Source organism: Mycteria americana, unplaced genomic scaffold, assembly GCF_035582795.1.
Source record: "Mycteria americana isolate JAX WOST 10 ecotype Jacksonville Zoo and Gardens unplaced genomic scaffold, USCA_MyAme_1.0 Scaffold_37, whole genome shotgun sequence".
Taxonomy (NCBI): domain Eukaryota; kingdom Metazoa; phylum Chordata; class Aves; order Ciconiiformes; family Ciconiidae; genus Mycteria; species Mycteria americana.
The window spans coordinates 2,075,760-2,100,634 of NW_027445624.1; the positions used below are offsets into that span (position 1 = coordinate 2,075,760).

At 53.0% G+C, this 24,875-nt stretch overlaps 2 protein-coding genes across 2 annotated transcripts; both read left to right on the forward strand.

Annotated features, from left to right (window-relative positions):
• Positions 1-271: 271 nt before the first annotated feature.
• LOC142403517 (olfactory receptor 14C36-like) lies at positions 272-1,300 on the forward strand. The gene has a single exon (XM_075489777.1). It carries the CDS (start codon positions 341-343, stop codon positions 1,298-1,300), a length of 960 nt encoding a protein of 319 aa, XP_075345892.1. The 5' UTR covers positions 272-340.
• Positions 1,301-19,712: 18,412 nt separating this feature from the next.
• On the forward strand, positions 19,713-20,651 carry LOC142403512 (olfactory receptor 14C36-like). Its single transcript, XM_075489770.1, has one exon. It carries the CDS (start codon positions 19,713-19,715, stop codon positions 20,649-20,651), a length of 939 nt encoding a protein of 312 aa, XP_075345885.1.
• The last annotated feature ends 4,224 nt before the right edge of the window (positions 20,652-24,875 follow it).

Genomic DNA, 24,875 nt, shown 5'->3' on the forward strand with positions numbered 1-24,875 from the left:
TTGGAAGATGCTGAACAGCCCTTCTGCATTACGAGTGCATTATATGTGACGTAAATTGTGATTTCACACCCTTTCCGTGGTACCCTCTGCTACACAGAAGGGCTGACCCCTCTGGAGCTGATGGGCAGAGGCCACTGCTCGTAGCAACACACTCAGCCTGCACAAGCCAGAGCTCCAGCCAGCGAGACGAGCAAGGACGGAGGTAATGTGTGTTTGGGTGGGAACAAGGAACAAGGCAGGGGAGTGTTGGCTAATACATAGAGATTTTCTCAAAGAAGCCTGTCCTAACTTCTCAGTGTGCTTTCCTCTTTGGACAGGTCCCCATGCCCTGAGGCAGCAAATGGCCAACAGCAGCTCCATCACCCAGTTCCTCCTCCTGCCATTCACGGACACATGGGAGCTGCAGCTCTTGCACTTCTGGCTCTTCCTGGGCATCTACCTGGCTGCCCTCCTGGGCAACGGCCTCATCATCACCGCCGTAGCCTGTGACTGCCGCCTCCACACCCCCATGTACTTCTTCCTCTTCAACCTCTCCTTCCTTGACCTGGGCTCCATCTCTACCACTGTCCCCAAATCCATGGCCAATTCCCTCTGGGACACCAGGGCTATTTCCTATGCAGGATGCACTGCCCAAGTGTTTCTGTTTGCCTTCTTGATTACAGCAGAGATTTCTCTTCTCACCATCATGGCCTATGACCGCTACGTTGCCATCTGCAAACCCTTGCACTATGGGACGCTCCTGGGCAGCAGAGCTTGTGCCAACATGGCAGCAGCTGCCTGGGGCAGTGGTTTTCTCAATGCTATGGTGCACACTGCCAATACATTTTCACTACCACTCTGCCAAGGCAATGCCATAAACCAGTTCTTCTGTGAACTGCCCCAGATCCTCAATCTCTCCTGCTCCAATTCCTACCTCAGGGAAGTTGGGGTTGTTTTGGTTGGTATCTGTTTAACATCTGGGTGTTTTATTTTCATTGGACTGTCCTATGTGCAGATCTTCAGGGCTGTGCTGAGGATCCCCTCTGAGCAGGGACGGCACAAAGTCTTTTCCACGTGCCTTCCTCACCTGGCTGTGGTCTCCCTGTTTTTCAGCACTGCCATGTTTGCCTACCTGAAGCCCCCTTCCATCGCTTCCCCTTCCCTAGATCTGGTGATGGCTGTTCTGTACTCAGTGGTACCTCCAACGTTGAACCCCCTCATCTACAGCATGAGGAACAAGGAGCTCAAGGATGCCATTAGGAAAGTGATTTCATGGATGTTTCTCCATAGTGATAAACTTCCCTTCTCTCTGCACAAATGACTCCCTAGGTATCTCATTCCAGGCCTGTCCTTTTGTCTTTTTTATTATTATCGCTATCATCGTTAGAATTATCATCATTATCGTTATCACACTGTTATCATTATAATTTTCTGGTAATCTGTGGTTATTTTGTTCCTACGCAAATGTTTAGCTTCAACTCATTTCTACTGAGAAATTAATCTGTTCTCCATCTTGGAGCCTGTATAAAGGTATGTTTAACACTGGTCAGAGCTGCCTCTCTCATAGGATGTCTGTAATAAAATGGGATCTCCGCAGTGCTCTGCCAGAAGGTTGGGCTCTTCATCCAAAGCTGGTGCCTGGAATCGGCATGAGCAACTGCTCCCCAAAGGGCCTGTTGCTCCATGGATTCAGGAGCCAAGAGCTCAATGTCATGTTATGGCCTGTTAGAGACAGAGGGTTGGATTTAAGACTAACCCATTGGTGTCTGCTGACTGGAGATGGTGACTGGTCAGTGAATTACATTGCCATGTCTGTCCCACACACGACATGCAGATGATGTCCTTAAGGAGGGGAGTCTGGAGCTCCTTAAGAGCACGGGATATCTCCATGGACAGCATGTGCCTGGGGCGGGCAGTGACTGGAGCCCCACAAAAGAAGAGATTGCCCAAGGTGGAGTCACTGAAAGGGAAAGTACTAAATGCAGGTATCTTCAGGAAAACACAGACTCTGCAATCCCAGAGGAGGCCGTGGAGACCCAGCAAGCACGAGGAAGGGAGGCCAGAGCGTGATTTGTCTCATCCTCAGGCACAACCAAACACATCTACTCTTCTTGGAAAGGCACCATGGTCCCTTCAAGCACCTGCCACATGCACAGACCCTTAGGCAGGGGGATTTGCAGCCGTGATCCCTATACAGCTTGGGACCACATGAAGAGCACAAGGAGGGGGCCAGGAGAGGCTGCCCAGATCAGAGTAAGGATGGGGAGAGGTCAGAAGGGAGGTGACCTGGGCTGGAAAATTGCCTCAAATAGAAAAATGCTGGCGTTCAGCTAATCCAAGGCAATGTCCAGACTCCGGGTCTGTCGCTATCCTACAGCATGCTCATGGTGCAGAGCCACAAGTCCTTGCTGTCCTGGTGCTCCACCAGACCTAGGAAGTGGCTGAAGAAGGACTGGTGCCCCCAGTCTCTTAGTGCCGTAATCCTCCAGTGTGGAGCTGGCCACAACAGCCTGCCTGCATGGTCCTAGAGGATCCCAGTGAGGTCGTGCTTGGAGAGTAGGTTGTGATTATCGTTGGTCTGAGTAGGTGTGATGATCTGGGTGAGCATCATGAAGGGAAGGGAAGAACACGAGATCACAAGGGCAGGAAGCAGTAAGGGAAATTTCACATGAGGTTAAGGAAAGAAAAAAACCCCAAACCCATTATACCAGTGGACCAGCACTGGGCCAGGGGCCTGTGACTTTCAAAACTCTAATTTCTCATGAGTTTAAGGGGGAAAAACTCACTATGAGAGTGGATCAGTGCTGGGTCAGCAGAAAGCACTGAGCAATCTGACCTAACTGTAAAGTTATCCCTGCTCAGAGCAGACCATGCCGCTAGAGACGTCCAGAGGTCCCTTCTGACCCAAACCCCTCTAGAGGGAGGGGCTGGACAGTGGAGGCGAGGGCAGTGGACACTGCTGTGCGTTGAGGATTTGCTGGCATTTGTAATCCCTGGTTCACCCGATCCTCAGCGTTACATGGTGAATGACTTCATCCTCAAAAAGAGGCTCTGCTCCATGGACACCAGGGCTCAAACTGATTTGGGGATACCACAGAAAAGTTCTCAGGAACACTGCCAGACATCACAGAATCACAGAATCGCAGAATAGTTGGGGTTGGAAAGGACCTTTGGAGATCATCTAGTCCAAATAGTCTGCTCAAAGAAGGGTCAGCTGCAGCAGGGTGCTGATGATCATTTCCAGTTGGATTTTGAGTATCTCCACGGATGGAGAGTGCACAACCCCTCTGGGCAACTGTGTCCAGTGCATGACCTCCCTCACATTCTGCAAGTGTTTTCTCATGTTCGGGCGGAATTTCATCTTTTTTAATCTCTTGTTCTGTTACTGGGCACTAATGAGAAGAGCCTGGCTCCCTCTTCTTCACTCCCTCCCATCAGGTATGTATAGACATTGATAAGATCCCTGTCCTGAGCCTTCATAATGCACTTCAAAATGAATACTCTTTACAATGCAGCTGTATTGGGTTTACGGGACAAGGCTTTGGTAGCGGGGGAGCTGCAAGGGGGGCTTCTGTGAGAAGACACCAGAAGCTGCCCCCATGTTGGAGACAGGCAGTTCCAGCCAGCTCCAAGACGGACCTGCTGCTTGCCAAAGCTGAGCCCATCAACAACGTTGGTAGCACCTCTGTGATAACATATTTAAGAAGGTGGGAAAACTGCTGCACAACAGCTGGGAGAGAGGAGTGAGAAGATGTGAGAGAAACAACTCTGCAGACACTAAGGTCACTGAAGAAGGAGGGGGACGAGGTGCTCCAGGCAGCGGAACAGAGATTCTCCTGCAGCCCATGGTGAAGACCATGGTGAAGCAGGCTGTCCCCCTGCAGCCCGTGGATGTCCACGGTGGAGCAGATATCCCTCCTGCAGCCCGTGGAGGACCCCACGCTGGAGCAGATGGATGTACGCTGAAGCAAACTGCAGACCATAGAAAGCCCGTGCTGGAGAAAGCTCCCGGCCGGAGCTTTTTGACTATTGCTGAGCAATTTGAGCAATGTGAGGCTTGCTGAGTAGTGCTTGCACAGCATTGAGGTTGTCCCTTTTTACCACTCTCTGCTCACAGTGAGCAGGGCTTGAGGTGGGCAAGAAGTTGGGAGGGGACACAGCTGGGACAGCTGACGCCAACTGACCAAAGGCATATTCCCTATCATATGATGTCATGTTCAGTAATTAAAGGTCAGGGAAAGAACGAGGAAGGGGGATTTGTTTGTGATTATGGTGTTTGTCTTTCCAAGTAACTGTTACACGTGCTGAGGCCCTGCTTGCCTGGACATGGAGAAACATTTGTCTGCTGATGGGAAGCAGTGAATAAATTCCTTATTTTGCTTTGCTTGTGTGCACAGCTTTGCTTCACTTCATAAATTGCCTTTGTCTCAACCCATGAGTTTTCTCCGTTTTGCTCAGAAGAGAGAGATTCTCTCCCCCATCCCTCTAGAAGAGAATGAGCTAGCAGCTGTGTGGGTGCTTAGGTGCTTGCTGGGGTCATCCCACCACACCTGTGTACAGAGTTGCAGTGCTGGAGTAAAAAATTCTCCTTTTTGAGATTATTTATCTTAACCCCTTCACCCTTTACCCTCTGGTTTCCTCAAGACCCATGCCAAATATGTTATCCCGGGGCAAGGGTCTAAGTCATGGGTTGGTTTGAAGCTCCTGGACAGCTTCCCAACCCTACAGTGTAAAGGTGCTGCGCTGTTGGACTGAAGAAGGCCTTTGCACACAGACAACCCTCGACAAATAACTCTTTGTTCATTCAATATTTGGTTGGCTGACTTCAGGAGTAGGTGCTGACACACCCCTGGTCGGACTCAAACAGCATTTTTTTCTGGGAAGCTGTCCTAAGGAACACTCTCATCCCCATTTCATTCCATGGTCCATAAACTCAGAGAGAAGTGCTGCAGTAGAAGTGGAAGGCTTGTGAATGAGGGTGTGTCGCGATTTAACCTTGGTAGGCAGCAAAGTTCTTGCTAGGGTTTGCTTGTGTGATGGCAGCATGGGAAGTGCACAGGATCAAACAGACCATGCAGCCTGAGCTGGAAAATATGCTAAGAAGGAAAAGAAGGTTACAAAACTCCCTAAGTGGGTGATTAAACAAGGGAAATGCCCTTGGAGGGTGGACTGTTTTAAAGTAGCAGATTCCACTTCTGCAACCTGTGCAGCATATGTTAGTCATTTAAAACTGGGAAACTGAAAAGGCAATAGAAAGGAAGCTTGTGCCATTTGAACCCTGACGTGATTCACAGCATATCCTGAGAGAAGCAGATGAGAAGGTGAAGGACATACAAAAGGACACGCAGAAGGTGAAGGAGAAGGAAATTCCCAAATTAAAAGAACCACCTTAATCAGCAGAGAGGAAGGTCTTAGGGCCCACAGACATAATACCTGGTTAAAAATCAGACAGCTGGAGTTAAAGTTGGAAAAGTACAAGATTTACAAACAGAAGTAAAGGAAGTTTTAGGAAGTGTGTTAGAGAGAGCTAGAACAGCAGCTCAGTTTCTAGCAGAGCAATGTCGAATCACTGACATAAGACATGATCAATGCAATGCAATCACTGAAGTCTGGGAACTCAAGAGCAGGTCCTGGAGAAGGTCTCTATGTTGTGCCGGGGAGGCCCAAGTTCCTGTGGGCTGCGGCCACAGGTCCTGGCACCCTTGCCAGTGGATTCTTGGGGAAAGAGTTGAAATGGCCACGAGGAACCCAAGAAACTTGGCGCAATTATTAGTAGACACATGAGCATCCATGAACACTATTGGGCCATATATGGCCAAGTCAGGTGGAAAAATTCAAGAGCAAGTCACTTCAAGTGGCTGTGGTGGAGCTCATCAGCTTGCCCCAGTTTGGGAAAACATCCCCTTCGAACAAGGGAAATGAGAGGGAGTAATGTGAAAGACCGCGTATTAAGAGAAAGTAATATTTATTATGCCGTAGATGCAAAAGGCACTAAGCATCGGATTGTTCCTCCCAATACTTGAGAAGATCTAATCTGCTTTATCCATGAGCTAAGGCAAACCCTCTGAACACAGTGAAGGACACTGAGCAGTGGCCTAACGTGAAGAAGGATGTAGACCGCTGGTGTAAGAACAGTCCTTCTTACGCCATGACCAACGCACATTACGCTGGAGTAAAAGGCCCAGTCCAGCACCAATGTATTGAAGGCCCATGGACACGACTGCAGATTGACTTCGAAGGACCTCTGCCAGTGACAGCTTGAAACACCAAATGTATCTTGGTAGGAGTAGATCCTTTTCGTAAAAGGGGCAGAAGCTCTCCATTGCAAAACCAGCACGGTGGCCACCACTGCAAATCTGCCGTTTAACAACATCTTTTCTCACTGGGGTCAGCTCCACACCATAGCGTCCAATCTCAGCACCAACGTTGTTGCATGAGCACAACATAACGTGTCCCGCCCTGGCTCTGTCAGCCCGTGGGAGAGGGGAGATGGAGATGGCAGTAAAGGGGGTGCATTTGGCTGTTGAATGTGGGGTCCAATGTGGGGTGATGCAGGTGAAAGAGACACGCCTGGGTGCTCATTCTGGGGGCACCTTTGTTACAGCCACCCAACCGACTGTGCCAGGCAGGAGGGCAGGCAGGGCTCATGGCCACCATACCCAGGACTAGCCCTGAGACTGATGAAAAATCTGTTCCTTATCTCCAGATTGAACATCTGCTCTTTCACCCAACACCCATTATCTTTCATCCTCCCAACATGCACCATGGTGGAGAGCCTGGCTCTTTATTCTCCATAACCTCCTCGTAGGTACTGGTAGGCTTCTCCAGGCTGAACAAACTCAGCTCCTTCAGCCTCTGCTCAAAGGCAAAATGCTCCAGGCCCTGACCATCTTGGGGGCCCTTTGCTAAAGCTCCTCCAGCTTGTCAACATTTTACCTGTATTGAGGGTCCCAAAGCTGCATGCAGTATGCTGGATAATCCCTTCCCTCAATCTCCTGGCCATGCTCCTGGTCATACAGACCAGGATGCTGTTGGCCTCCCTGGCTTCAGGGCACACGACTGCTTCCTGCCCAGATCGCTGACCACCAAGACGTTCTCCACAGGGCCGCTCCCCAGCCACAATGGCCCCAGCCTGTGCCAGTGCCATGGTTAAGTCCATTGCAGGGGCAAAAGCTGACATTTCACAGAATCACAGAATCACAGAATCATATAGGTTGGAAAAGACCTTTAAGATCATCGAGTCCAACCATAAACCTAACGCTGCCAAAAACCAGCACTACACCATGTCTCTAAGTACCTCATCCAAACGTCCTTTAAATACCTCCAGGGATGGCGACTCAACCACTTCCCTGGGCAGTCTGTTCCAATGCTTGATAACCCTCTCGGTGAAGAAAAATTTCCTAATATCCAGTCTAAACCTCCCCTGGCGCAACTTGAGGCCATTTCCTCTTGTCCTATCACTTGTTACCTGGGAGAAGAGACCGACCCCCACCTCTCTACAACCTCCTTTCAGGTAGTTGTAGAGAGCGATGAGGTCTCCCCTCAGCCTCCTTTTCTCCAGGCTAAACAGTCCCAGCTCCCTCAGCCGCTCCTCATAAGACTTCTGCTCCAGACCCTTCACCAGCTTCGTTGCCCTTCTTTGTACGCGCTCCAGTACCTCAATATCCCTCTTGTAGTGGGGGGCCCAAAACTGAACACAGTATTCGAGGTGCGGCCTCACCAGTGCCGAGTACAGGGGCACAATCACTTCCCTAGTCCTGCTGGCCACGCTATTTTTGATACAGGCCAGATTTGTCCTTGTGGGATTTCCTGAGGTTCCTGCCAATACGTGGGCTCCTCCTCCTTGAACCCTTTCCCTAAGCACAGAGTCCTGGAGACCTTTCCAGTGAAGCCTAAGGCAAAGAAGGCATTGAGTCCCTCAGCCCCATCTGTGTCCGCACTTACTAAATCACCCTCCCCATTCAGCAGCAGCCCTGCATTTTCCTTGTTCCGCCTTGGTCTCTAACGAGCAATAAGTAAACCTCACCAGGGTGAGCATGGAAATGGCCGATGAGAGAGGCTGGGGGCTGACAAGTGCCCTGGGCCACCTTCCTGGTCTGTCCATGCCACCAAAGGCACAGACCACTCTCCGCTCTTCTGAACCTGCATGTCTTCGAGCCCCTCCATGAGACCAGACTCTGCAGCCCAAACCCACTCTTGTGTGCCCTCACCCTGCATGGTCACGAGCTATACACTGATGGTTTTCTCTCCTGGGCATGATCTAGCCAAGGCCAGCTGTGTCCAAGCTCTCCCACCTCCCCTGTCCTCTCTCCACCTGCCCTGCCCTCTGCCCAGCCCAGTCTCAGCCGGCCCCACGGCAGTGCCCACCGCAGGGTGCTGCAGACCTCTGGGCACTCACACCACAGCCCCAGCCCCTCTGAAGGGCACAGCAGCTGCTGGGGGTCAGCCCCAGAGATGGGGACATCCGTAGCACAGGGAAACAGAGGTCAATGGCACCCTGTGTCCTCTGCTCTCCTCTCCAGGAGATCCTAAGAGGGCTGCAGCCCCTCCGTGCCATCCCCTCTCCCCAAGCCAGTACAAGAGCCCTGGCTCTGGGGGTCCTCAGGCTGCTCCTGCTGCCCCAGGGACACAGCAGCCTGCCCCGAGCTGGTGCGGCCAGAAAGGGGTTTTAGTTTCCCATTCATTCTTGCTCCACTGAGGATGGATCTTGGACAAGGACGATACTGCAGGTTCATTTGTTTTGCTTAAATACACAGATGGCCTGGCTCCTCATTTACACGAAGTCTCCGCATCACACAAGACAGGTGCATACATTGGGAGGAGGGGATGAATAATGACGTTTCCTTGTAGACAACATCATCACAAGAGGAAAAATTTAGAAAAAAAAAACCAAAGAAAGGAAAGACAGGCTTGGCCTGTCACGACACACAGAGGAACCCATTTGCAGAGGAAGGTAGGCAGCCTATGGCTGCTGAAATGAATCCAATGGGTTTCCTCAGGGCAACCTTGAGCTCCTTGTTCCTCATGCTGTAGATGAGGGGGTTCACTGTTGGGGGCATCACTGAGTACAGAACTGACACCACTAGGTCCAGAGCTGGCGAGGAGATTGAGGGAGGCTTCAGGTTGGAAAACATGCCAGTGCTGAGAAATAGAGAGACCACAGCCAGGTGAGGGAGGCACGTGGAAGAGGCTTTGTGCCATCCCTGCTCAGAGGGGATCCTCATCACAGCCCTGAAGATCTGCCCGTAGGACAGCACAATGAAAATAAACCACCCCCAAAATAGAAAAGCACTAATCAAAACAACCCCAACTTCTCTGATATAGGAGGTGGAGCAGGAGAGGTCGAGGATCTGGGGCAGTTCACAGAAGAACTGGTTTATGGCATTGCCTTGGCAGAGCGGTAGTGAAAATGTATTGGCAGTGTGCAGCGTGGCATAGAGGAAACCACTGCCCCAGGCAGCTGCTGCCATGTGGACACAAGCTCGGCTGTCCAGGAGGGTCCCGTAATGCAGGGGTTTGCAGATGGCAACTTAGTGGTCATCGGCCATGATGGTGAGAAGAGAAAACTCTGCTGACATGAAAAAGAGAAAGAACAAAACCTACGCAGCACATCCCGAGAAGGAAATGGCCCTGGTGTTCAAGAGGGAATTGGCCATGGATTTGGGGACAGTAGTGGAGATGGAGCCCAGATGGAGGAGGGAGAGGTTGAGGAGGAAGAAGTACATGGGCGTGTGGAGATTGTGGTCACGGGCTATGGTGGTGATGATGAGGCCGTTGCCCAGGAGGGCAGCCAGGTAGATACCCAGGAAGAGCCAGAAGTGCAAGAGCTGTAGCTCCCGCCTGTCTGCAAATGCCAGGAGGAGGAACTGGGTGATGGAGCTGCTGTTGGCCATTTTCTGCCCCTGGGTACAGGGCACTGTCCAAGGAGGAAAAGGCAGTGAGAAATTAGGGGAGACTTCTCTGAGCAAAATCAAAGCCATTTTTCATTTAACCTCCGAAACTGCCTCTCCCCTTCAGAGACCTTTGAGCAGCTCCCTTGCACAAGCGCTGGGTTGTGGTGGCTGAGGGTGCCACTGGGAGGACAGGACTCTGCAGTGGGCTCTGGGGGAGTTGGTCCTGCCCTACAGCAACAGCTAAATAAGAACAAGGAGTGACCTGTGATGAACTCAGGTTGTGGTGGATTTCACAGCATATTCACTCTCCCTTCACTTGACTGCAGAACAGTGTTGGCTGTTGATTTTCTTCTAGCTGCCTGTTTCATTGCAGGAGCATTTCTTGGAGGTAGACAACCCTGGCATTTGTACTGCACTCCAGGTGAAGTCTTGAGGGTCCTGGGAGGCAAAGGGAGTGTCCCTTAGTGCAGAGCGAAGCCAGCCGGTGTGTCCGTCAGTCCTGGTCTCAGGCTCAGGCTCATTCCAGTGGCCACACGCGACCGCCCAGTTACTCCCCGTCTTCTCTGTTGGGCACCCAGATATGACAAAGACCTTGATGGAGAGCTGTGCTCTTCCATTAGGATATCCTAAAGGTGGGGTTCCTAAAGGGGAGAGTCAGTTTTTCCCACCCCATGCACTGCATTGCCCAGAGCCCCACTGGTTAGAAGGGGGCTTGGACATCTTCCTACCATGGAGACATCTGCATGGCAGGACCCACAGGGGGAGTGTCTGAGCTGCAGCTGAAATCCCCATCCCCAGAGAGCCACAAAACCAGAGCAGCAGAAGCATGGGCAACTGGAGACACAAGGAGAAATATCACAGTGCTTTGGCAAGGGGAAGCAATGCCAGGAAGGGACATAGTGGCAGCCAGGAGAGTCTGCGTTGCTGGAGGCCTGGCTGACAAGGAGCTGACTCATGATCTGAAAACCCTGACATTAAAGGCTGTCAGGCGGGTGCTCCCATTGCCCTGCCAGACTATTCTGTTAGTACTGTCCTCCCATTCCCTGCCCATGTCTCAGCTGTCTGGAGCTGTACCTGCCGGGAGCTCCTTCTCTGTCCCCACATCTGCTCCCCGTCCATGCACACAAAACCCATCCCACTCACTATGTGCTCACCTCCGCCCTGCAGACACCTCCTGGCAGCAGGGCACCGACCAGAGGCATCTCTGTGTGTGCAGGGGTGAAGGAGAAGCTCAGACAAGTCCTAACAAGAACTGCAGTCTCAGTGCCTTCTGCAGCACAGAGAAATCAATTCCCATCTCCCACGCCTAAGCAGACAAGCAAGAGGAGAAACCTCAAAGCACAGACACCTTCCCTTTCAAATAAAGGCTGCCTTGGTGTCCTTATTCAAAAGAGCAGTCAGAAATGTCCTGGGGGCAGATGTAGAGCTGTGAGCAGCCCTGAGACATGCAGCACCTTCTCAATAGCAGAAGGATCCTGTGCTGCTGAAGGGGGGTCTCTCCTTCCACCCCCAGCTTCTCCCCACAGCACTGTGGGGAAATCCGCAGGCAGGCTGAGTGCTGGAGCTGGCAGGCAGCAGAGTCCCTCCCCGGCACACAGCCCCTTGGGGTGCAGGGATCCTGCTCTGAAGGACAGCCCTGGGCACCCCTGGGTGCACACCTGGCTGCACAGCCCTGCAACCCTCCCTGCAAAAAGGGAGCTGTGATGCCCTGTCCCTCTGAGGGTGCAGCAGGGAAGCCCTGCTGGTCTGTCTGCACACTAAGGAAACCCGGAGAGCCATCCTGCCAGATCCTACCTGCTCTGGGATCTGCCAGCTCTAGGAGACCCCTCCAGCATACTCTGCTGGCCCTGTAGCCTGAAACTTACTGTGTTAAGGGCTGTGAAGATTTCTCCTCCAGAGAGCTCTCAGCATCCTCCCACTCCACACTGCCTTTAAACTCTCATCTATCTCCCCTTGCTGCCTGCAGGCAGTGTCTCAGCCCTGCTGTGCTCTGCAGAGCATCTGCTCCTGGGCAGAGCTGTCTGCCTGAAGCACTGCATGCTTGCCGTGAGCTTCCTCCGTCTCAGGACCCCACCGCAGCTCAGCAGCAGAGGACCAACCCAAGGCGCCACTTTCTCTGCCCCCTCTGGGCTCCCTCGAGGTGTCCCCGGGGCTCCACGGCTGACACCGCCGAAAGGCAGCAGGATCATCCCTGGGGAATGTACTTTGGAGTCAACAAAAGCATCACTAATGGTGCCTCTCTAAACATTGGAGGGGGACTGATTCCTGCAGCAGAAATTGTCCTGCCAGAGCATGGTTGTCTGCGAGAGGTGTAAATGTTCCCCTCTGGACACCGCAGGTCCTGTCCCATAAGACGAAGGACAGACAGACAGGGACAGGGAGGGCTTGGCTTCCCCTGTGCTGGGCAGTGGTGCAGCTGAGGCAATGTAGGCATCTCCTTCCCAGCTGGAAGAAGCACGATTCAGCTCCCTCCATGCACCCCACACAGCCACAGCAGATGGGATTCCTCTTGCTTCAGTTCAGGGGTGCACAAAAGCGTTGCCTGCAGGTGAGCCCCTGCTCTGAGCCCCTCGTCTTTATTCTGTGGGCGCTCAGTTGCTCACCCACACACACTTGGTGATGACTGAGGGGCCAGGGTTGGTCTAAGACGTGTGCAAGTGTTTGCAAGCTGTGATGGAAAATCTCTGAGAATACCCCCATCCTTCCCGAGCATCAGCTGAGGGCCAGAGGTGGAAGGGGGATTTCCTTGGCCATCCTAAATGACACCGACCTGTATGTTTAGGGCACCTGCGTGCACCTTGTCACATATATCTCTGGAGCACACAGAGCTCTTGAGCTGACCAAACAGAGCAGTGCACCAGAAGGAGACCCGGGTCTCTCTCTATCCAGTGCATTTACTAGAGCACCAGTCACTGCAAAGCCACCCCCTTCTCTAAGACAGCGTCACCTGCTGACTTCCTCCTGCAGCTCCTCCACCCACTGCCTGAGGACCTCCACTAAAATATCTTAACATGTCCACATCCCTGCACTGAAGACATCTTATTTATTTCAGGGCTCTCATTTTAACTACATTTTAAAAAAAAGCCTCCACTGCCTGGCCAGGTGCCTGGAGTGCCTAATACAACTCCATTCTGCAGGCAAACACAGCACAGGGCCTCCAGGAAAGCTGTGCCCTGTTGGAGCTGGCGTGGGACAGACACCCCAGGGCCTCCCAAAGGGGGCTGGTGCCAGTGTGCCATCATCTGAACTCCAACACCACACCATGGCACAGCCCCTTCTCGGCTCCTTCCAGTGTGTTTACTAGAGCACCAGTTACTGCAAAACATAGACATATCCAAATCTCTGAACTGAGGAGACCTTCTTTAATCCCGGGCTCTCTTTTAATGCCCTAAGAAAGGCGAATAGTGCTACGCGAGGTGCTTGGGATAGCCAGCACCATCTCTTGCCACAGCTGAGGTGCTGAGCTCTTGAGCCCAAATGTGCAGAGCCAGGAGGAGCTGGAGCACACACAGACGGAGCTGAAGCTTCTGAGCGCTGTGACACTTTGGAATGAAATGAGATGTGGCGAGACAACTTGTTCAACTGGGCTGCAGCAGTGGAGGGATATAGGCTCTGCAGGAGAGAGTGGCAGGGAAGACGAGGACGGAGGATGGCCTCTGTGTCAAGGGGCAGCTCAGATGGATGGAGCTCCTCTATAGGATGGGCAACTGCTGAGGTTTCTCCCTGGGAATCTTGCCCATTGGCTTCATGTACTGCCAAGACTTTGTATCTGTTGCTGGTTGGTACATAGGGGGAAATGGCTGGACGTGATATCCTGCTGCCATGGGTCACCAGAGACCATGGTGCCTCCTTCTCCAAGATGCTGTCTATTCACTGTTGACACTCCTTGCCTGGTAGTCCTTGGAGGTCAGTGCCATGGGGTTCCAATATTTCTTCTTGCAATGCCTCAAATAAGATTCTGTCTATTTCTTGTTCCGCCTCTCTTATACAGCATCACCTCCTGACTGCTTCCCGCAGCTCCTCCACCCACTGCCTGAGGGACTCCACCAGAGCACACCTTGCGCAGGTGGAGCTTGCACCCTCCTCCACCCAGGAGCGTGGGGTACAGACTTTCCTGCCCTCCACCTGGACTGCAGCTTCCCTGAGAGGAAGCCCTGTCTGAGTGGCCACCTCCACTCATCCCAGGCTAGGCTGGCTAGGGAGATGGTGCCCAGCTGCTGCAGAGCACAGCCCTCACCTGGTTTCTGCCACCATGCTTCTGATGACCTCAAAGCACTGCCTAAGAAGCCTTTCTAATTCCCTGGAGACCTCAAGCTGCTGGGTAGGTTTGCACAGCTGACAGCTAGCTGGGGTCATCAGTGGGGCCGCAGCCTAAGCCTGCCTTTGAGCAGAGCAGGCAGCAGCCCCACAACTGGAAGAGTGCGCTGCCCTTCTCACGCGCCCTTCCATGCAAAGTGCTGTGCAAACTGCTGCTTGCAGCGCTCCTGCTCCCTGGCGCTCCCCGGGGGCTTCTTTTATGCGGCTTCCTGGAGGAGGAATCAGCAGTGCCCGTGCCACCTGAAGACTCACGGTGTCAGTTTTGCAAGCCCACCCTCTGATCCATTTTAGATGTGCACTTTAGGATGGGAAATCCTGCCTGGTGTTGATCATATTGCTTACTTCGACCTTGCCGACAGAAGATGCTCGGCAGGACTAAAGGAGACACGGACTGCTATATTGCAAAGATAGGTCTTTAGGCAGATTAAGACTTGTCTTATGCAAAACACACAGACACCCCAACGCTTACAGTCTGGAGCTCCAGCAGATGTGCTTCCCAGGGAATGGGATGGCAGAGGATAAGAAAGGGATGGCTTGGCAACCCCCCTGGGATTTGGGAAACTAGGGAGTGCTCTCCTCTTCCCCACCACTGCTTCTCTCAGTGAGATGCTTAAGAAAACTCGACCAGCTAGGTGTAAATTCACAGTTGCGTCAAGTAACTCATGTCTACTTGCAGCCAATGGAGTCGTGCAGTTCAAATTTTGAGCTTTCATTGGAGCCCAAGGCATTTCCTCCACTCAAACTATCTGCACCCCCACCTGACCCTGACTACTGTGTGAAACAAGTGTCCCGGCCCTCCAGGCAGGATGGGGAAAAGCTTGAACTTCTCCCTCATCCTGCACTATGCATCACAGTGAAGAGTCTGGCTCTGTCTGCTACGAAGATGCAGGCATTCAAAAGCCATGGGCTGCTCTGAGGTGCCCCTGAAGCTTTCCCTTCCGCAGGCTGAACAAGCTCAGCTCCTTCAGCCCCTTCTCAGAAGGCAAGTGCCCCAGCCCTAGACTGTCTTGGTGGCCCTCTGCTGAACTCACTCCAGTTTCCTCATCTCTCTCCCTTTTATTGAGGGCCACAAATCTGGATGCAGTACCTACCTGTAGTCTAACGAGTCCTGAGTAGAGGACGATCAACACATGCCCAGTCTCCTGGCTATGCTCCTCTTCATATAGCCCACCACACTGCTGGCCTTCCTCAGTGCTGACTTGTCTTTTGCCTCATGGCCCTCAGGAACTCCAGCACCTTTTCTGCAGAGCTACTCCCAAGACAGGTAGTCCCCAGCCTGTACCATTGCAGGGGCTCAGTCCACCTCTGGTGCGGGACTCTGCATTTCTCCGTGCTGGTTGTCATGAGGCTCCTGTTGGCCCATGCCTTTGAGCCTACCTAGGTCCTTCTGGATGGCAGCCTTGCCCTGGTGTGTCAACCAGTCCCAACACCTGGGTATCAGGTGTGCAGACTTCACAAGAAAGACCTCCAGGTCATTAGAAAAACGTTAAACCAGACGGGTCCCAGGACCCTCCAGGGCTCCCCTTGCCACCAGCCTCCAGCTGGAATATTTCCCATTAACTGACTTTCCGAGAGCAACTCTCTGACCACTTTTAACCAACGTACATATTCACCAATGCAGCCCATTATGTGCTACCTTGGAGACAAGGCTCTTGTGGGGGATGGTGTTAAAAGCCTTGCTCAAGGCAAGGCAAATGACATCTACTGCTCTTCCCTGGTGCAGAAATCCAGCCCTGTCATCAGAAAAGGCAGAAGTGTAGCTTGGCTGTGATCCACCCTACACAAAGCCATGCTGGCTGTTCTCAGTCACTGTCTTCTTCACGGCCCAGAAATGTGACCCAGGAGGACATGCTCTGTGACACACTTTTTGTGCAACATTTGCTTTTCACCAATGATCAGATGGGTCCCTTCATCTCCACCACCATTCGAGGATGATACAGAATGGCCTCCCTGTGACATGGACCTGTTCTCTCAGCACTCTTGGGTGCAGCCCCTGCAGTACCATGCTCTCTTCATAGAATCATAGAACGGTTTTAGTCGGAAGGGGCCTTTAAAGATCATGGAGTCCAACCCCCTGCCATTGCTCAGGGACACCTTTCACTAGATCACGCTGCTCAGAGCCCTGTCCACCCAGATGAAGGGGGGCTTTTTTGCTTCTCTCCCATCCCGCTGGGGAAGGGGGGAAGGGAGCAAGGGAACAAATGGGTGCGTGCTTAGTGGCTGGCCATGCTCAACCCACCAAACCCCTGAAATGTCACCAAGGGGCTTTGCGTGAGCAACTGACTCCCTCCCTCCATCTCCATTGACTCTAGTGGGAGCTTAGTCAAGGAGCTCCCATGCAGACACCTCTTTTCTGCACACCTGGCCTGAGGGAAAGGGAATCACAGCTCCTGTGGGTTTGTGGCATGAACTGGAGGGAGATGAATCACCTGAGAGCCTGGAAGCCTGTAACCAAAGTCTGACTTCTGCATCGACTCAGTTGCATCACTGCCTTCCATGGGGAAACAAACCCCTCCCTCTCACTGCCTAGTATTTGGGGAGGAATAGGGGTTTTCAGAGGGAGAACTTGTCACCTCTTTTAGTCAACCGTTCTCTGAAAGGACAAATCACACGGCTGGACTCTGCCGCTCTCTCCCCAGATTAGAGACATGATGTAGGTGTTTACTTCAGCCTCCTTCCAAGAAGGTTCCCCAGGAGGGACCCTGCTGCTTTGTCAGCACTGGAGACCAGGGAGCTCCTCAAGGAGTCTGTGGGGCAGAGGAAGTCACACCTTCAGCTGCCCTTGTGCTCCTGGGCTGGCACAAGCTCCTGGGACTGAGAGAGCTCATGGCAACGGATGCATGGCACCTGCAGAAAGACAGCCGAGTCCAGCAGCAGCTCCTCTGCAAAGAGCAGCAGGGCTCAGGGCACTGCCTGCAGGTGACGAGACAGGATGAGCAGCTCGGAGAGAAGGAAAAGGCAGCCTGGAGTGGGAGGACGGAGGAGGGCTCATAGCTGGGGAGATCTTCCCAGTCCTTGACACAGTAAGTCTCTGGCTGCAGGGCAGCGCAGCTGCTGTTCCCAAAGAGGTCTTCCGAAGCTGCCACATCTGACGGGCATGGGATCTGTCAGGATGGCTCTCACAGCTTCTCAGGGGTGACTGAGAAGGGGGAACTCCCCACAGCACTGCAGAAGGTCTGGGTGGAAGGAGCAACCCCTGGCAGGGCAGGGTCATTCTTCCATCCGGAGGGTGTTATGTGGGACAGGGATGCTCACAGCTCTAGCTAACCATTTCTAGATGGGGACTTTTCAAGGGGAAGGTAAAGTCACCAGGTACCTGAAAGCTCTTGCCTGACTTTGGGTTGCTTTGGGTTTTGGTTTTGGGTTTTTTGTAGGGATTTTTGTGGTTTGGTTTTTTTTTCAGTTTTCCCCCATTGTCAATAGTGAGATGGAAACAGTATTAGGGGTTTAGGTTTGGGGGTGAGACTCCTAAAATGTTACTCTGAAAGATCAAGAGGTGTGTGAGGAACCTCAGGAAGTCCCTTCAGCCTCCCCTGCCCCCCCAACCTATAGGCAGCACCAACATCTCCTTGGCAGTTGCCATCATCTCATCAGGGCTTTTCTGAACTGCTCCTTAGCAGCTGCAAACACAGAGCTGCTCCTGAAAACCTCTCTCCCGGGAGGTTTGTGGAGGGCAGAACTGAGCACACAGAGGGTGGGATGGGGTCTGTGAGCATGGACAGGGAAAAGGCACAGGGGCAGAGAAACAGCTCTGCTCCTCTCTTGTGGGAGACGGGATCTGGACCATTCCCTTTCAGCCTGTCCGCTGCAGACACCTGCCTCTGAGCACGGCCCCCCTTGTCTCCTCTCCCACCCAACAGAGGGCTCTACCCTCCAGGCCATGGGGTCTAAGGCATGAGTCTCCTCCTCTGCAGTTAGGTCTCCAGCAGAAGAGAGGTGCATCTCTCCCGCAACGTGCTCTTTTCCTGCTGCATGACAAAGGGGCTGAGAGCAACTGGCTGGCAATGTCACCATCCGGACGTTGATACGGGGGAAGGCTTTCCTGAGAGCCCGCCTGTCTCTCGCTCTCTCCATGCCTCCTTTGGCAGGAGGAGCACGGCCACGATCCCTGTTTCTCCATCTCTCCCTGCTGCTCTGGTCCCTCTTTTCAAGATCGATGGGACAAAGGGCAGGGCGCTCAGCTGCGGTTCAGCTACTGGCCCTGAGAGTCCTTCCATGCAGGTGACTTCCTTTACGGCAGTGAGACGTCCAACCCCACTTCTAAAGTGTGGAGCTGTGGCAATGCAGCGTGTGGGGTTGGGGAATGAGGCCACTCTCTTTTAAAGAGACCCCCACCTTCAGGACACCTGACTGTCCCCCTGGCGTGTCCTGGCAGGCTGTGGGTAGTGCTGCAGAAGAGCACAGCTCTCCTGCAAGGTCCTTCTGGTAGCTGACAGTCCCTGGTTTGCTCATCTGAGCCAGGAGCCTCTTCACATCCTCCCTGCCACTCTCTCCCTATCAGGGCTGAGAACGAGACAGCTCTCTGGAGATCTGCCCTCTGAAACTGGACTCCTCTCTTCTTTGCACAGTCTAGATTCCTTTGCAGAGTGAGCTCTGAGTGCAATCGTCCTCTAGCTGAGAGAGGTGCCAGCACAGGGCAGTTGTGAGCAAGACCACTGAGCGCAGCCGCTCTCTTGAGGCTGCACTAGGTTACAGGGAGCTTTTTTGGTCTCCAGTGACTGCCCAGTGTTTACCCTGAGAGCTAAGGAAAAGCCGAGAATTTCTACCATTGCAATGAACACCAGACACAGGTATCTAAACGAGTCTGCTCTTCTAGAGTCTATACTCACCTCCTCAACCCCATTCCCTGCAAAGCAGGCAGTGAAACTGCTGAATCTTCACCGCTTGAAAAAGGCATGCATTGGAGCTTACATTTCTATGCAGGCATTTCCATGCGCTCTGTTATCCAGCCAGTGCCTGGAGAAATAGTGGATGCGGTGTATTGATGTGTGGACAGGGATAAAGCCCTCGGCAATGGGCCAGGTCACCTCTGCCTCCTGCCTTTCCTTGCCTTGAGAGACAGCTGATAGTGGTAGACTGAAATCTGTCAACGAAGGAAAAGTAGGAGGCTATGAATACTGCCCTCTTGCCTCCAAGAAGCAGCTGGGCGTGCTCCTCATTTCACCTCTCATGGTGGTCAATAGGAATTTACCTGCCGGGTGACAAGACTAAGCCCTCCGCAGTCAGCTCAGGGCGTCCTGCGCCTGGAACAACAACCAGAAGGCTTTTTGCCACCTCTGTGTTAACACTGCTGCAGAGCAGGACTACCTCCTTTGGACCCATGGGCAGAGGACTCTGATCCTCACAGCACACGCAGCCAGCACAAACTGGAGGTCCAGCTAGACACCTGACAGAATGTCCCCCAGAGAGCTAGGAAGGCAGTGGGCAGAGTTTCTGGGTCGCATGCAATGGGTTTTGCTCAAGCAGGTCTGTTTGAACTTGTCTTTTCCTCCTTGGACAGTCACGCACTCTTGGAAGGAGCAAATGTCCAACAACAGCAGCTCCATCACCCAGTTCCTCCTCCTGGCGTTTGCAGACATGCGGGAGCTGCAGCTCTTGCACTTCTGGCTCTTCCTGGGCATCTACCTGGCTGCCCTCCTGGGCAACGGCCTCATCATCACCGCCATAGCCTGTGACCACCATCTCCACACCCCCATGTACTTCTTCCTCCTCAACCTCTCCCTCCTCGACTTGGGCTCCATCTCCACCACTGTCCCCAAATCCATGGCCAATTCCCTCTGGGACACCAGGACCATTTCCTATGGAGGATGTGCTGCCCAGGTCTTTTGGTTTCTCTTCTTTGTTTCTTCAGAGTATTATCTTCTGACCGTCATGGCCTATGACCGCTATGTCGCCATCTGCAAACCCCTGCACTATGTGACCGTCATGGACAGCCGAGCTTGCATCAAAATGGCAGCAGCTGCCTGGGGCAGTGGTTTCCTCAATGCGGTGCTGCACGTTGGAAACACATTTTCCATTCCATTCTGCCAAGGCAATGCTGTGGAGCAGTTCTTCTGTGAAATCCCCCAGCTCCTCAAGCTCTCCTGCTCGCACTCCTACGTCAGGAAAGCTGGGTTTACTGTGGTCAGTCTTTGCGTAGCTTGTGGGTGTTTTCTGTTCCTTGTCCTGTCCTATGTGCAGATATTCACGGTTGTGCTGAGGATCCCCTCTGAGCAGGGACGGCACAAGGCCTTTTCCACGTGCCTCCCTCACGTGGCCGTGGTCTCCCTGTTTGCCAGCTCTGCCATGTTTGCCTACCTGAAGTCCCACTCAAGCTCATCCCCAGCTCTGAATCTTGTGGTGGCCGTTCTGTATGCAGTGGTGCCTCCAGCAGAGAACCCCCTCATCTACAGCATGAGGACTCAGGAGCTCAAAGAGGCACTAAAGAGACTGATCCGCTGTCTGCTGTTGCAGCAGGAATAAGCTGCCCTTCTCTTTGCACAGGCGATTCCAAGTTTGTCTCAGGCCAGGCTTGATTATTTGGTTCTTTTCTTCTCTGCTTGAACATTGTCTTTGGAAACCACTTTTTGGAGTCACCGTGCTTCTCCAGAGGCAAGAACCTGAGCCTGAGGCTTGGGGAGGGAAGGAGCAAGGTTGACCATCGTCTCAGACCTCAAGGCACTGCTTCTCCTGCCTGTCCCATCCTCCTTAGGAGGCACAGTGGATCAATATCAATTGCAGAATGCTGCTATCAGCTCTCCTCTAAAGTGAAAAGTAATAAAATGTAGCCATGAAAATAAAAAATCATGTTTTGTAAAGTGCTCTTTGAAGCCTTCCTCTTAAGCAAAATGTGTCTACAAGGCCCCTTGATGGAGAAACCTGCCAAACCTTCTCCAGGATCTCAAGAAGCTGGGGTGCCTCTCTAAAGTGCCTGTAGAGGAATGCACACAGGATGGGGAATCAACACGATGAGTTAGAGGTCTGTGGGCAGTTGCAGGGCTACGATCTTACTGGCATCATGGGGACATGGTGGGATGGCTCCCACAACTGGAGTGTTGCACAGAGGGATACAGCTCTTTTGGAAGGCCTGTATGGGAAGACGAGGAGGGGGAGTTGCATTTTATGTGAGAGCAGCTGAAGTGGCTGGACATCGGCCTGGGGATGGGTGAGGAGCCAACTGAGAGCTTATGGCTTAGGATTCAAGGGAGGACTAGCTATCTCCAGAGAGCCTTTCCAGCCCCAACTATTTTGTGATTCTCTGATGGTGGAATGCCTGGCAGTGTTCCTGAGAACGTTTCTGTCCTTTCCCCACACTGGTTGCACTCCCGGTGCCCGTGGAGCAGAGGCCTCCTTTTGAGGATGACCTCATTCGCCGTGTCACTCTGAGGAAAAGGTGCACCAGGGGTTACAAATGCCAGCAATGCCTCAACACACAGCAGTATCCCCTACCCTGACTGCTGTGTCCAGCTCCTTCTTCCTTGAGGATTGGAGTTGGAAGGGACCTCTGGAGGTCTCCAGTACCATGATATGCTCTGAGCATGGAGAACTTTAGAGTTACATCTGATTGGTCAATGCTTTCTCCAGGTGAGTTTTGAAAATTTTGGGGCCCCTGAACCAGTGCTGATCCACTCTCATGATCATACAAATATATCTCTGTAACTTTGTCTTTCCTTAACCTCCTGTGAAATTTCCCTTCCTGCTTCTTGTCCTTGCAATCTCTTGTCCTTTCCTTTCCGTCATGATCCCCAACCAGATCCTCAGCCCTACTCAGACCGAGGACTGTCACAACCTGCTCTCCAAGCACAGCCCCTCTGGGATCCTCAGGGCCATGCAGGCACACCACGGTGGCCAGCTCCAAGCAGAGGCATAGACTGCAGAGGGATTGTGGTAGTGGTTGTGAGCTGGCACCAGGGCGGAGACAGGGGTGTGGAATAATTGACTGGACTTAGAACGCTGTCAAATTACTTTAGCGCTGCCACCTTAATCAACTTTGCGAAGCTGTTTCAGTGGAAGCCCTGAGAGGGCTCTGACAGGCAATCGTTGACTCTGATGGGTGGCTACATGTACCGTCCTTAGAAAATAAACCGTTGACCAAGTGTGAGACTAAGACTGGACTTAGCCGCACCTCGACTCCTCTCTGAGAAGGAGTTTAGAAAGCAAGGGGGTCCTGTCTGAACCTCCTGACTCAACGGGAGGGTTCCCCCCCTCCAGCCACTCCTCAGACTCCTACGCAACAGTGACTTTGAACACAAGAAGGGGCCATGGCAGCGGGTCAGCAGAGAAGAGCTCCAGCAGTGTTAAAGGAGAAGCCGCTGCCCGAGCATTCACACACCATTCAGGGAGTCGCACACACACCGCCCGAGACTTTAACTGCTAGGACCAAAGTCCCTTCGCAGCGGCAGCTCCACTGAGCTGATGGGTGCCCCTTTTCAACTCCTCGCTCACATACACTCGCTCTCGGGTGCTTTCTCTCCCCTCTGGCTCGACCCTAGGTTTCCCGAAGCAGAGCCTCCGAGACGACGCGCGCCAGGTGAATTTATTGGTACAGCAGTGAAAACAGCTCGAGCTGGGTGCCTCCGGAGAGGGAGCCAGAACAAAGAAATCCCTGGGTAATTATACCCTGTAAGGTATATCTGAGGTATATCTAAGGTATCTAAATTCCCCTCCCCTCAGGAGACTGTTCGGACCAATAGTAGTATTTGGGTCTGGGGTCTTCCCGTTCTTCATTGGGCCCTTTCATTGTCTCTTGGCGGGCCGATTCTTCTCTTCTCTCTAAGATCGCAGCTTCTGCTAAGGTTGAAGCCTCCTCATCTTTCTGGTTTGCATGGGTTTGGGGGGCCAAGTCAAAGTTCAGTGCACGGTCGGTGGATCTGGGTGAAAGTTCTTGTGGCCTAAGACTTCAGCAAGCCTTGCTACTAATGCTGAAGTGACTACTACAACAAGCAGCTCCCCTTCGCACCCAGTGGTGCTCCGGAGCGAGGATGGTCACAGAGGAGGGGAGGCACTGGGAGCTGTGGTACCGGGAACCGACACTCGCCACTGTGTCTTGGGGCTCCTGGCAGGCGGTGCTGGTGGCTGCAGCCCCCAAGCTACCCCCAACCCTGTGAGCAGCAGTGAGTCCTCTCCCAACCATTGGGAGCAGCTCTGGCTTCAGAAGGTCTGCTGGCAGAGCTGGGGTTGTGGTGCCCACCCTATGCTTCCAACTCATGGTGCCTCTTGGGATCCCAGAGTCATTGCGGTGACTGGGGTGACAGCCCTGCCTGGCTGGCGTTTGAAGGTAATTTGGGGATGTCCTGGCAGTGTGGCTCATGTTCACATGCTAATCCCTGCAACAGCACAGCCTTGCTGCCCCACATGTGGCCCCCCCAGCCCAACCGTGCAGGCACCACATGGTGCAGGATGCATTCAGGGCTGGGGAAACATCCCCCTGCCGTGGTCTGCACAAGGGACGAAAAATACAAAGGGCCAGGATGGGGGGTGACTTTTGGGGGTTAGAGCCAGCACACAAGGTGGGGGAGGCTGTCCCAAGGACATGTGCTAGGCACACGGACTGACTAAGGGACAGCAGCAAATTCACAGGTCTGCTGGGTCATGCTTCCACAGTGTAAGCCCTGACACAGTGCCAGCCTCCATCTCAACGTCACTCTTCGTGAGGGACGATGGCACAAAGGGATGGGGAGTGGGAAACGCCACGTCCCAGGCCTGGTGGAGCAAGAACTCCTGGCTCTGCACTGTAAGCATGCTTCAGGGTATCCATGGTCTAGAAACAGTTTTGAATTAGCTGAACATGGGCATTTTCTCTGGCGCAAACTCTAGCCCACATCAGATCCCATCTCACCTCTCTGTGATTGTTCTGGTCCTTCCTGGCCCTCTCCTTGTGCTCCCTGCTGGCCCTCGGGAGCTGGGCGGGGATCACTTCTGCTAAGCCCCCTGCCTGAGGGTCTGTGGAGGTGGAAGGTGCTTGAAGGGACTATGGTGCATTTCCAAGGAGAGGAAACGTTCAGTCGTGACTGGGGGTGACATGAATGACTCTCCTGCCTCCCTTCCATGCGCCTGCTGGTGCCCCATTTCCTCCTCTGGGACAGCAGAGTCCTTGTTTCCCTGTAGACGCCTGGGTTTCGCACTTTTCCTTTGAGGGACTCCACCTTGCCCAATCTCTCTCTTTATGGTGCTCCAGTCACTGCCCGCCACAGGCCCGTGCCATCCATGGAGATGCCTGGGGTTTCCAGGCAGCTCCAGACTGCCCTCCTTAAGGACATCATCTGTGTGTCACATGTGGAACAGCCCTGGGTATGTACCTCAGCGACTCGGTGACTGCTCACCGTCTCCACTTTCACTAGACACCAACGGGTAAGTCCTAAATGCAACACTCAGTCTCTGACAGGCACCAACAGGACAAGGAGCTCTTTGACCCTGAATCCATGGACCAACAGGCTCCTTTGGGGAGCATTTGCTCGTGCCTGTTCTCGTCACCAGCTTTGGATGAAGAGCCCAGTCTTCAGGCAGTGCACGGAGAAGACGCCATTTTATTACAAAGATGCTATGGGAGACAGAGCTGTGATGCAGCGTTCGAAAGATTTTTCCTGACAGTCAGGAGACACAGAGAAGGTTCATTCATCCTTAGCAGTGAAGTGAATCCCAATATTTATGTTATACAGATAATGATAATGACAAGGACTAATGAACAAAGCAGGCACCTGCAATGGG

Excerpts from the sequence above, each read along its gene's own strand:
- LOC142403512 (XM_075489770.1), top strand. The coding sequence starts at position 19,713 with ATGTCCAACAACAGCAGCTCCATCACCCAGTTCCTCCTCCTGGCGTTT.
- LOC142403517 (XM_075489777.1), top strand. The coding sequence starts at position 341 with ATGGCCAACAGCAGCTCCATCACCCAGTTCCTCCTCCTGCCATTCACG.